The 11,858-nt window shown below is 42.7% G+C and overlaps 1 protein-coding gene and 1 long non-coding RNA gene across 3 annotated transcripts in view; one reads left to right on the top strand and one right to left on the bottom strand.

The window, feature by feature from the left end:
• The window catches only part of LOC111738204, an 82,791-nt gene that overhangs the window by 47,062 nt on the left and 23,871 nt on the right, over positions 1-11,858 (bottom strand). The window lies entirely within an intron of this gene.
• Positions 10,757-11,858, top strand: part of PHC2 (polyhomeotic homolog 2) — a 47,528-nt gene continuing 46,426 nt past the window's right edge. Inside the window, exon 1 of one of the 2 annotated variants that reach the window (XM_011357910.2) lies at positions 10,757-10,958. In XM_011357910.2, coding sequence (XP_011356212.1) covers positions 10,806-10,958 — 153 coding nt within the window. In that variant the 5' untranslated portion in view covers positions 10,757-10,805. The remainder of the gene's footprint in view (positions 10,959-11,858) is intronic. The other variant, XM_011357908.2, reaches the window with a different exon arrangement.

Raw genomic sequence — 11,858 nt, 5'->3', positions numbered from 1 at the left:
AGTAAAATTATAATTGACTGGAAAGGGCGGAAGATTAAAGGGGATCTACCCCATTTAGATAGTTTTTCCCTGCAAAAGTAGCAGAATGGATTAGAAATACAAGAAGCTAAAAGCCAACAGGTGTGCTGAAAGAGGAAAAGCAAATGTATGGGTATAAAATGGAATAGAACATAACATTACAAATACGATGGGAAGCAAAAGGCTGGTGGTCACAGCAGATCATAGGCTGACCACAGACATGCAGTGTATTTCTGCTAGAGAAGAATGCTAATAGCAATTAGAGGCCATTATTTGGGACAAAAGAGGGAAAGAAGGCCCCAGAGCTGGGCATGGGGGACTCTGGAATTGCTTTGTGATTCCCAAGCTCTGAAACAGCTGCCAATGACAAGTTGCTAGGGCAGAAGCAAAGCAAGACAAAGCCTCTTAGGAATGGCTGAGTCCTCTAAATGGTGGGCTGGGCCAAAGCAGTGAGGGCCCAAGGAGAGAGCTTCCCCAAGGAAGATGGGAGGAGGAGGTAAGGAAAGGAAGCTAAAATCTCAAGTTGTGTGCCTGCCTGTTCACAATGTAATGTCGTCTTAATATTAATCCAAAACCTGAGACTGATAAATCAATCCTTAAATGAAATATAGCACCAAGAAAAATGTGTATTGATCACTTACTTTCTGGATTTCTAAAGCACTTTTACTGTACAGAACGTGCAGTTGAATTGGGAATTTAATCTAGTAATAGCAGTTGCTGACTAGCTTCTAGTCTCTTGCTTTTTCCCTCCTTTCCCAACACACATATGTACATGAGAGCACGTGTATGAATGCCCCCCCCCACACACACACACACACACACTTCTTTCAATTATACCTGCAGGTGGGTTTTTTTTTCTTGTTCTTTTTTTCTTTTTTTTTTCCCTAGGAATTAAATTCCTAAGATTTGAGAATGAGGATTTTTTGGACTCTAGTGAAAACCTTACAATCAAGACTGGACTAAGCGTATGTTCAATAATCATAATGGATTAAAAGCCCACATTTTTTAGTCTTCCCTTCCCCACATTCAAGGCACTCCCATATTACAGCTGGGACATGAGTTCTAGATTCAGACTGTTCTGCTTTATGCCACTTAATAGCTGTATGATCTTGGGCAAGTTATAGCTCAGAACCTGTTTCCTCATCAGTGGTTAACTACTCCAAAACAACGCTGCAGGCAAAGGGAGGTTGGTAATTATTAAATGCCTAATTCTGTGCTGCACATTGTGCTAGGTATTTTGCTTGCATTTTCTTTTTCCAAGAACTCTTAAAAATCTATATCATTAACACTTTACAGTTAAGGAAACTAAGGCCTGCAGAGGTTAAGTAACCTGCCTAAGATTTCCCAAGCCGGGCAGAGGTAGGAATCCAAAGTGCTTTCTCTGAATACGAAGCTCCCTCTCTTCTAAATTACGCTACCTCCCTGCGACTGTGCCCAGCACATAGTGGGCATTCGAGAAAGGTAGGTGTCCTTCACCTTTCTCTCCAAAGGACTCTGAAGCAGTTGCTTTTGTTTTGTATTTTCAATTAAATAGTTTTAAATGATTTTATAAACACTGCTAACAGGACTAGCCTTACATGTAGATATCTGAAAATAACTAATAAACAGGAAAGGCCTACAAATATTAGACATGCCCCAACGATTACTCCAAGTGTGATTTCTGGGATACAAAGCAGGCCCTGGGACAGTTGTAGCTGATAGGTTTGCCATGGACTGACCCCCTGCTGGAGATCACTCTTGTGAGGCAGTCTATCAGACACAGGGCAACAGGAGCCAAGTTACCTTCGTAAAAACTCACTGGCCCAGAGAGACCTAGGCTGGAGTGAGCACTAGTGACTCTGCCTCTTGTACATGGACTTGCAACCTTCATTTCAGATCCTACACCTGCCATAGCTCCATGACCTCGGATAAGTTGTTGGACTTTTCTCAAGCTCAGTTTTCTTGTGGGAAAAATGAGGAAGTAATCCCTGCATCACACGGTTGCTGTGAGGAATAAATGCAGTCATGTATATGAAGCGCACTTACCCCTGAACAAGCACCCAATAAAGGGTAAGAATTATCATTTGAAAGCCCCAGGCCTCCAAATGGATACAGGATCACTTACATACAGAACAGAAGTCTTAGTGATAGGAGACTTCTTTCTCAGGCATTCTGTTTCTTTACAACCTAAGTCTGTAAAGACCCATTCCCTAATGTCCTCATAGGGGGTGGAAAGGGAGACTCTCAAAGGGAGGAAAGCTTCCATCTTTGAATAAGCTCTGGGGGGAGCATGCTCAGGTGGGAGCAGGAAAGCAGGGTACCCAGTGCAGTCTGCCTCTCCAAGGCACTCTCCGCTAATGTTTATAAAAGTGAGCAAACTCCTTAACCCCGAGTGCTACGAATTGTTAAATGCTACCTACAGGGCCCTCCGGTGGGTAAAACAAGAATAAGAAAAGACGGCTGGCGAAGAATTTATAGAAACATTTCCATGCCCTCAAACAGTGATTTTGAAAGCCTGGCTGTTTTCTCGTGATCCCTGTCCTAGCTCAGTTAGCTTGTCAGGAAGTAGCAGTGGTGGAAAGATTAGCCTACTGTGGTCTGTCTAACTCAATGTCAGGCCAGTTAAAGGCTGAGATGGAGTAGCAGCAAATGATAAGCTCTAGAAATAGTAGAGTATGTGTGTGTGTGTGTGGCTTTGTGGAGAGACTCAGTGTGGAGAGATTTTTTTTAATTTGGGGGTATAATTAACATACAACATTGTATTAGTTTTGGGTACACAGCACAATGATCTGTTATTTGTATATATTGCAAAACGATCACCACAATAAGTCTAGTTAACATCCATCACCATACATAGTTACAGAACTTCTTTTCTTGTGGTAAGAAATTTTAAGATCTTCTCTCTTAGCAACTTTCAAATATGCACTACAGTATTGTCAACTATAGTCACTATGCTGTACATCACATCCCCAGGACTTACTTATCTTATAACTGGACGTTTGTACCTTTGGAGAGATTTTTATAGAGGTTTTTTTTATGGCTACTGAGATTTCTATACCCCAGGAATATATAACTCTACTAAAAATAAACAAGGAAGAATTGACTGAAACCATAGCAGGAAGAATTCATGGTTAACCTGATACAAAAAAAAAAAAAGATTTTTTGACCTTTGAGGTTATTGATGGGAAATAAAGGTATCTTTTGCTCTGTAAATTAAGTCTTCTTCTACCATACCCCACAAACTGGGTGTCTTAAAGCAACAGATATGTATCATCTCTCACAGTTCTGGAGACTGGAAGTCCAAAATCAAGGTGTCAGCAGGGCCATGCTTCCTCAGAAATCCTTGTCTCTTCCTAGCTTCTGGTGACCCCAGGTGTTCCTTGACTTGTGAAAACATAACGTCCGTCTCTTTCCCCACCTGCACACAGCTGTCTTCTCTCTGTGCGTGTCTGTCTCTTCACATGATGTTCCTTCATGAGGACACCAGTCATATTGGATTAGGGGCCCACCCTACTCCAGTATGACCTCATCTTAACTAATTACATCTGCAATGACCTTATTTCCAAATGAGGTCACATTCTGGCATGTTGGAGATTAGGACTTTAACATTTCTTTTCGAGAGGACACATAACAGACACATAACAGTTCAGCCCATAACAGGCAGTATTTGAAGTGAAAGGAAACAGAACACAGATATAGTGTGTGACGACTAGCTGGGAAATTAAAGCAATGAATGTCTCAAAGTTAGGCCCCAATTTAACATAATGTTTGGATCCAAGTTTGTGTATGTATTTGTCTTTAAGCCTCGAAGTAAAAGTTCTTCCTATAGAATCTTTAATAATATAAATGATGATAATGATAATGATAGCAGCTAACACTTACTAAGTGTTTATAAGTGCCAGGCATCATCCTAACTGCTTTACATGTATTAACTCATCTAACACAAGAACCCTACAAGATGATTTTATTGTCCCAGTTTTACAGTTGAGGAGACTGAAGCCTAGAGATGTTGTAACTTGCTCAGAGTCACATAATTAGGAAGCTGAAGTTTGAGCCCGGGCTGTCTGGCTCCAGAGCATGCATTCTTAATCACTATATAGAGACTGACTCTCTTTAAATGTTATATTCCTAAAGGGCCTTCTAGAAAAGCTTCCCTTTAAAAAAAAAAAAAAAAAAAAAACCAAAATTTAGACAGGTAATATGGACCATGTTTCTTTACAAAGAGGTTTTTAAGTGTAACTGTGACCTGTAACCAATGATGAAAAATAACTTATGGGATCCTCACTATTTACTGTGGTTAAAGGAATCATTTTTCAAATCCCAAATCAAACTCACACACCTTGCCATTTATCACATGCTTACTCTTTGCTGAATATTGTCTTCAGTGCTTTCCTGACATCTTATTTAATCCACAGAGCCACTCCATTAGGGAAATGTGATCTCATTTTACTGCTGAAGAAATTGAGGCCCAACAGATGACATGATTTGCTCAAGGATACATGGCCAGTGTGTGGTTAGAATTTGAACCCAGGTATTTCTGGCAGAAAAGGCCATGCTGTTAACCAATATGCTCCAGGTACACGGCCAGCCATGTGACTGACATAAAAATGGGTTTGCCACAGACGGGGATCTTGTAAACTACAGCCCACAGGCCAAATCCAGCCCATTACATTTTTTTATAACTAATGTTTTATTGAACATTAGTCTTGTCTATGGCTGCTTTTTCACAGCTGAGCTGAGTAGTCACAGCAGAGATCATATGCCTGCAAAGCCTAAACTATTTGCTATCTGGCCCTTTACAGATAAAGTGCCAATGCTCCCATAGAAGATACAGGCTGTATAGTTGCTCTGTCTTAGAACAATGAAACTAAGGCTGCCTAAGTCCCGGTCTCTAAACACTCAGCATTTGTGTAATGTGGCTTTAACTATGTGTTCCTTCCAAAAGAGATCAAATCCTCCTTTTTCCTCTTCATATTCTTCAACCAACCAGCACCAGCTTATTATAAAAACACTTGGTATAGTCTGCCTTCTATAAATTACAAAGAAAACAATGAAGTTTCAGAAAAAGTTTATCCATTTAAATGTATGAGGTTCTGTTTCACAATGAAATCATTCTCTTTTGATTGCTAGGACTGCACAGTCCGTTTTAACTTGTCCTTCATTTCTGTCTTCGTTAGCCCTGGTTTTTCTACTTCAGTTTCTAGAGACACTAAAGGAGGCAACATGCAGAGGATTGGGGAGAGAGGGAACTTTTCGAGGAGATTTGAGCAGAATCCATTTGGACTGCTTCTAGTGTATCAGTAGCCTCAGACAGCTGCCAGAGGCATAATTAGATTGGTGCAAATCAGGATACTTGTGTCAGTGCAGCAACTGGAGGTGTAAAGAGGACTCCCCTCTGGCCCCTAAGCCTGAATGCTGCTGCTATTGACTTATGCCTTGGACAGAGAAGCAACCAAAGTAGAGAGGCAGAGCCATAGCAAAGGAGCCCTGTTACCCTGCCTCTTCAAAGTCCCCACATACAAGCCAGTACAGGAATGATAATACCAGCAGTCTTTGTGGGGCAGGCTAGACCTCTCATTTCCTGTCAGTCTCCAATTACATTAGGAAAAACCCCACCCCACTTTACTCCGGGGCTTTAAGTTCCATTTGGAGGGCTCTGTTTTCAGTATCTTTCCCCTCTACTTCCCTGGAACCTCTGTCACAGCTGTAATCCGCAGCAAATGGATTTCCCTGACCCTGGGACAAAGGCCTAGTGTTCCCTAGACTCGGTGGCTCCTGGGAGGGCAGAACCATCAGCATTTCTCCAGCTGCTGATCTCAGGCTCTGTGGGGAGCAGAGAGACCTGTAATAAGATCACTATCCAAGCTGGTTACAGTCAGCACATCATTCAAAGTGGTCCCTTGCGGTTGGGAGGGGAAAATTGACTAAAGTAAGAATAACAGGCTTCAGAGCTTGGGCTCACACAAAACCACACAGTGAGTTGGAACCCAGAGAAAAACAGACTTCCAGTTCTGGACGTTAGCCATTAATCAGATTTGGCTGTGGTTCATAGTGGGAGTCCACAGGTATGGGTGGCCTTGGGGAAGAAGTAAGGAACTAGTTAGAAGGAGGAGAAGGGAGGATTAAGAGTAGGAATTAAAAAGAAATTGAATAGGGGTATGTAAAATGCTTAAAGCCCAGATACCATGAAAGTTTAATAGTTCAGATTTTCTAGCAGGCTACAACATGGATGAACCTTGAAAACATTATGCTAAGTGAAAAAAGCCAGACACAAAAGGACAAATGTTACATGATTCCACTTAAATGTGATATGTAGAATAGACAAATTCATAGAGACAGAAAGTAAATTAAAAGCTACTAAAGGCTGGACATGGGGGCAGTGGGAAGAGGAGAATGGGGAGTTATTGATGAATGGGATGGCGAAAAATTCTGTAAATAGAGAGTAGTAATGGTTTCACATCATTGTGAATGGGTAAGTTTTATGTTGTATATATTACCACAATACAGAAATTAAAAAGAAATAATGAAGTCATACCCCTAGCTCACACCACATACAGTAATGAACTCAAAATGGATCAAAGACCTAAGTGTAATAACTAAAACTATAAAATTGTTTGAAGGAAACCTAAGTATAGATCTTCATAACCTTGGATTAGGCAATGGTTTCTTAGATGTGGCAGCCACCAAAGAAAAGATACGCAAATTGGACTTCAAAATTAAAGAGCAGAGGTAAGTGTAAGTATGTGGTATTTGGGAGAAAGAAAGCAGATCCACCAGACCAGAGCAGTGGACTCACATCATAGAATATAAAATTAGAAAAGCAGAATGAGGCTAAAGACTAATCCTCACACACATACTCACAACCACCTCAAATAGGTATTATTATTACCCAATATTACAGATTAGAAAACTAAGTCTCAGAAAGGTCAACTGCTTTGCCCAAAGCCATACAACTAGTAACCGTAGAGCTGGGATTCCTAAAACTAGCATTATCCTACTCTTAAGTCCATGCTCGCTCTTTTTTAGCACATTGCCTCCCCTAGGACAATTCGGCCACCAGAGAATGCCCGAAGGGGAGGTAGCTATTTCTTCAGCAGTAATGTAAATCTTGGCATTTTGAAGCTTACAGTAATCCCTCCTCCATTTCCCATCTATCAAATTACATATGTTCCTTAATACATCACTCTTCTGAACACTAGCAAATGTCTCAATCACTCATTTGGAACTTAGCATATGGTGGGTAATATTATTTTTATCTTTAAATTCGTACTTCATACCCAGTCCCTACCTAGCTAAGAAACAGAGCTTCTTAGTCTGGAGTTATGGACAGGCTTCAAGGGATTCATTAACCCCTACAAATGTAAGCACATTTTTTATTTGTCCGTGCACTGTTTTCTGGGACAAGGGGCCTTAGGTCTCGACATTTCTGACATGCCTCCAAAAGTTAAGAACCTTAAAATTAGGATTCGTGTCTTCTACCTTTTTACCATTTCCAGTACTTAGCAAGAATGGCCCGCATATGGTAGATGCTCAATAGACTTCAGATTGTGGGGAAACTAGGAACTTGTTGATTGGGAAAGGTTCTAGAAGTGGTTGACAAGGCGTAGGAGGTGAGATGGGGCAGCTTTATACTGAGAAAGCAGAGAAAATGTTGGTTCAGGCAGCTCAAATGTTACTTCTCTGAAGTGTTTAATCCCCTAGGCAAAGTCTACCCTTCCTTCCTCTGTACTTTGCATGAGTGACTGAGAGAGAGAGCCCACTTGAGAGACAGCTACAGCTATCAAAGGTCTGAGCCAAAAGAGAGAGAGCAAGCCAGAGAGAAGGGGAGAGTGAGTGGTGGAAGAAGCGTGCTCTATCTAAAGAGTGAGAGAGTGTATATGTACGTGAATGAAAGGGAGAGGATGTGCTCAGGCCTGGAGAGAGATCCTCAGGCAGGGGATGTCACGAGTGAGAGAAGAGAGATCTAGAGCATGTGAGGCACGGGAGCAAGACCCAGAGCCAGCCACATGCAAAGCGAAGTCAGTCAAGGGCGAGCCAGACTAGGACAGAGTGTGAGGAGAGAGCAAAGGGGTCAGAAATAGAGCTCATCAGAGTAAACCAGAGCCACCAGTCAGGATCAATCGAATGAGAGCAAGAAGAGCGTGAGCGGGGAGAACATGCACGTGTTCAGAAGAGTTTAAGCACAGTCGAGGTGAGTGTGAGCACACAGGAGGTGGGGGCTACTGCAAGGAAGCCAGCTGTAAGAGAACAGTGGTGAAAGGGAGGGCAAGCATGAGCATGCCTGGCAGCAGAAGGAAGGAGACAGGAGGGCCAGAGAGTTCAGGAAGGGCGCCGTGCCTGTGTCCCCATGCTGCTAAGAGACTTCCCTTAGCATGGGGAGCGGCTGCTGTCCTTGCTTATGCAGTTTTTCTATACAGGAATGCCATGATCACATTAGAATTTTGTTTTGTTTTATTTCTCAACAAGGATTGAGTATACACTGTACACAAGGTCTGTCCAAGCTGCTGGAAAAGAAGGAAGTAGGGAGCTGAGGTTTGATCATCCAGCATGTAGATCACCTTATCCTTAATGTACTGTGGCTGCTGGCTTGTTTTCCCATTTTGTTTTTTATGTTTACAAGTACCTCAGTTGACATTTCCTAGGTTAGGTTGAAAAGCAAGAACTGAAACCCAATGCTGGTCAGCACTTTGGGGATGAGAGACATTTAACCAAGAGGAGAACTTGGGGTTCCATGTTTGAACATAACTCTCGTTTATTGACTTGTTGCTTGGTGAGCCTTAAAAATTTCAATTGAGCTTTATATATACAACTAGTTTGTCCATTTCTGCAAGATCATGAAGTATGCCTTCTACCACTTTCTATCCAGCCTATCCTTCTGTCCCTTAGAACAGAAGGGAAGGTGGATTTTAACACTTTTCCTTGATTCCTGTATCGTCGTTATCATCATAAGTACCCTTAACAAAGGAGCAGCCACAGTGAGGCCCAGAACTGGATACATTTCAGCACAAAAGGAATTCATGGCCAAGGGCTTTGCCCCGTGGCAGTAAAAGCAGACATACAAGTGTCAGGGGAACAACTGCCGAAGGACCCGGCCACGAGCGCTGTTTGCAGGCTGGCACGCTGCCTGGGAGCCAGAGGCCTCGGAACCTCAAGTAACTGACTGCCCCCTGGGAGTCAGTAATTTGATGTCCTTATTTCAACATTCCTGTTTTTCAGTCTTCACTCACATTTTTTTCAGCCCAAGATGAAACCCACCCAGTCAGAAGAGGGCAACCTTGAGGAATGTTGACAACCCCAAACCAAGCAGCATTGGGAAGATGATAACAGGACATTAATGGCTATTTTAGTTATTTGCACTAATCAATGCTCTCATTAGTGTATTATTTCCTCTACTGAATCGGTATAACCTGCAAGCAAAGAATTGAAAGTCTGTGATGCATGACAAGTGTTGTTTTTAGATGTAGGAAGGAATAGGTAGAAGGAAAAGCTTATATATAGAAATGAAGATTTTAGGAATAGCATGAAAAAAAGAAAAAGAGAGGAACTCGAACCCAGATCTGGGCATGCTTTTCTCCCCACCCCTTCCTATCCCCTCTCCAGTGTCCAGCACGTTGCCTCAGGGGGATGTGTGGTTTCCACTTCTGCATCCAGGTCATAAGAATGTCCCAGAAGGAGTTTCTGGCACTCCTAATGATTGGAAAGAAAGTTCCAAGAGGCTCTGCCATTTCCACATTGGAAGAGGATTGCTCTGTTAGAACCAGATAGTGGGAACCAGGCTGGAGACAATTTTAACCACACAACAGCCAGTGCTCATTATGGAGCACTCAGTATGTGCCTGACACTCTGCTAAATACTTTGTAGCATTATTTTACTTTATCCTCTCAACAATCCACATACTCTTACATCTGACAGAAGTGTGACTTGCCGAGGTTTCTCAGCTAGTAAGTGGCAGAGCCAGGACACAAACACTAGTCTTTCTAATTCCAAAACCTGCAATTTTAACCCAATTGCTCAACCTGCTCAGCATTAAATCAGAGAGCACTCAGTAAGTACTTCATAGAGAAAACAAGACTCCAAATACACTTGAAGCTCTTCCACCTTTGAAAACAAAACAAAACAGAATAAATACTTCAGTTTAGTTTATTGCCTCCTTATTTGCGTCTTTCATTCTGTTCTCTCTAGATTTTTTTTTTTTTTTAGGTGAAGCTACCCTTGATTGACCTCACAGATTGCAAGGACCTTGTCAGCTTACAGTCCCTTGCTTTATTATTTTTTTACGACTACAGCACCTGGTCTTCCTAGGTGGTCTCCCATCCAAGTACTAACCAGGCCTGACCCTGCTTAGCTTCTGAGATCTCTAGATTTTTAATACCATTTCTTTCACTAACCGGCTGTCTAAATATGGATAAATAATCAGTTCTCTGAAGTTCAGTGTCTCCATCCCAAAGATGAAGAGGCGGATGGAGTGAGAGATGATCCTAAGGTCACTACCAGTAAGACCATTATGAGCCGTCCACCTCCTTGGCTGGCTTTGCCTCCTCTAGCAGAATGAACAGGTCATAGACTGTAGAATCAGGCAGACCTGATTTCAAATCTCGCCTAGTGAACACACCTGGCCTTGTCCTTCTGATGACAGGTACATCTCAGGCCCTCAGTTCAGAAGTCGTCCCCTCACAAGCTGACGGGCAGCTCATGCATATGTGTGCATTCTCTAGTATTTCTTTAACATTTCACTTCTGCCTCCCTTCTCCCAGCATCCGCCTGCTCTTCTGCCATCCGAGTGCCCTGACTGGGCCATCCTCTAGGCCATGGAGAATGAGCTGCCAGTTCCCCACACATCTAGCAGCGCCAGTGTCAGCAGCAGCGCCAGTGGGGTCAGTGGCAGCGGTGGCGGAAGCGGCCGCCCCACTGGGCCCCAGATTTCCGTGTACAGTGGCATTCCTGACCGGCAGACCGTGCAGGTAAGATTGCAGCTGCTCCAGGGATTGCAGTCCTCGGTCATTTCCAGGGCTAGCCGGAAGGACATGTCAGCACGGTCTGGCAAAATAACCTGCGTATTGAATCTAGAATGGGCATAGGGAGAGCGTTAGTTGGTATATGTTTGTGCATAATTCGAGGAGGATGCTAGATGGGTCCAATCAAGGAAGTTTGGGGGAAAATGGGAATACTCAGCAGGTCAGGAAAATTCCTTTTTTACCTGGTGATCGGATCCCAGAGTACTGTTTTGGGAAGATAGGTGTGTGAAAGTGTAAGGAGACAAGTAAAAATAACAAACAGAAAATGGAAGGGAGAAGCTCAGCTGCAACCTACGCCCATGATCTAAGTGACCATTGCCCTGTAACAAATATGTTTCTTAAAGACAGAGGACCAAAAAAGAACCCCAAACCAATCCTTCTTTCCTAAAGCAGCGGTTCGCAAAGTGTCATCCCCGAGGCCTTCCAGGTGATCACACTAATCCAAAATGCAACTGTGACCATGTATTGCCATCTGCTATGTGCCCAGCACTGTAAAATCATCTTCCCTATTCATCTTCTCCTCCAGCTGTGAAAATGGTTATTATTAGGTACAATTCTATAGTTGAGAAAACTGAGCCTCATAGAAGGTAGTCATTTGTCCAAGGTCATTCAGGTAAAGACAAAAAAAAAGCTGAACTTAATTCTCCCCCCAAACTTTTATTCTTAATCGCTACCACATCTGTTTGAGGTTCCCGGATAAAACAGTCAGAAAACGGAGACCACAGCCGAGAAGGGTTTGCTCTAAGTAACTTAACTATTACTGCTTGGATGTACTAGACAAGTGACCTCATCCTGCTTTGGCCCTAAGCCCAGATTAAGAAATAGAAGAGAAGCCACAGCGGACAG

This window comes from Pteropus vampyrus, unplaced genomic scaffold, assembly GCF_000151845.1.
Source record: "Pteropus vampyrus isolate Shadow unplaced genomic scaffold, Pvam_2.0 Scaffold36, whole genome shotgun sequence".
Lineage (NCBI taxonomy): Eukaryota > Metazoa > Chordata > Mammalia > Chiroptera > Pteropodidae > Pteropus > Pteropus vampyrus.
The sequence above is the reverse complement of the archived record's forward strand: the minus strand, read 5'-3'. Positions and strand labels throughout refer to the sequence as shown.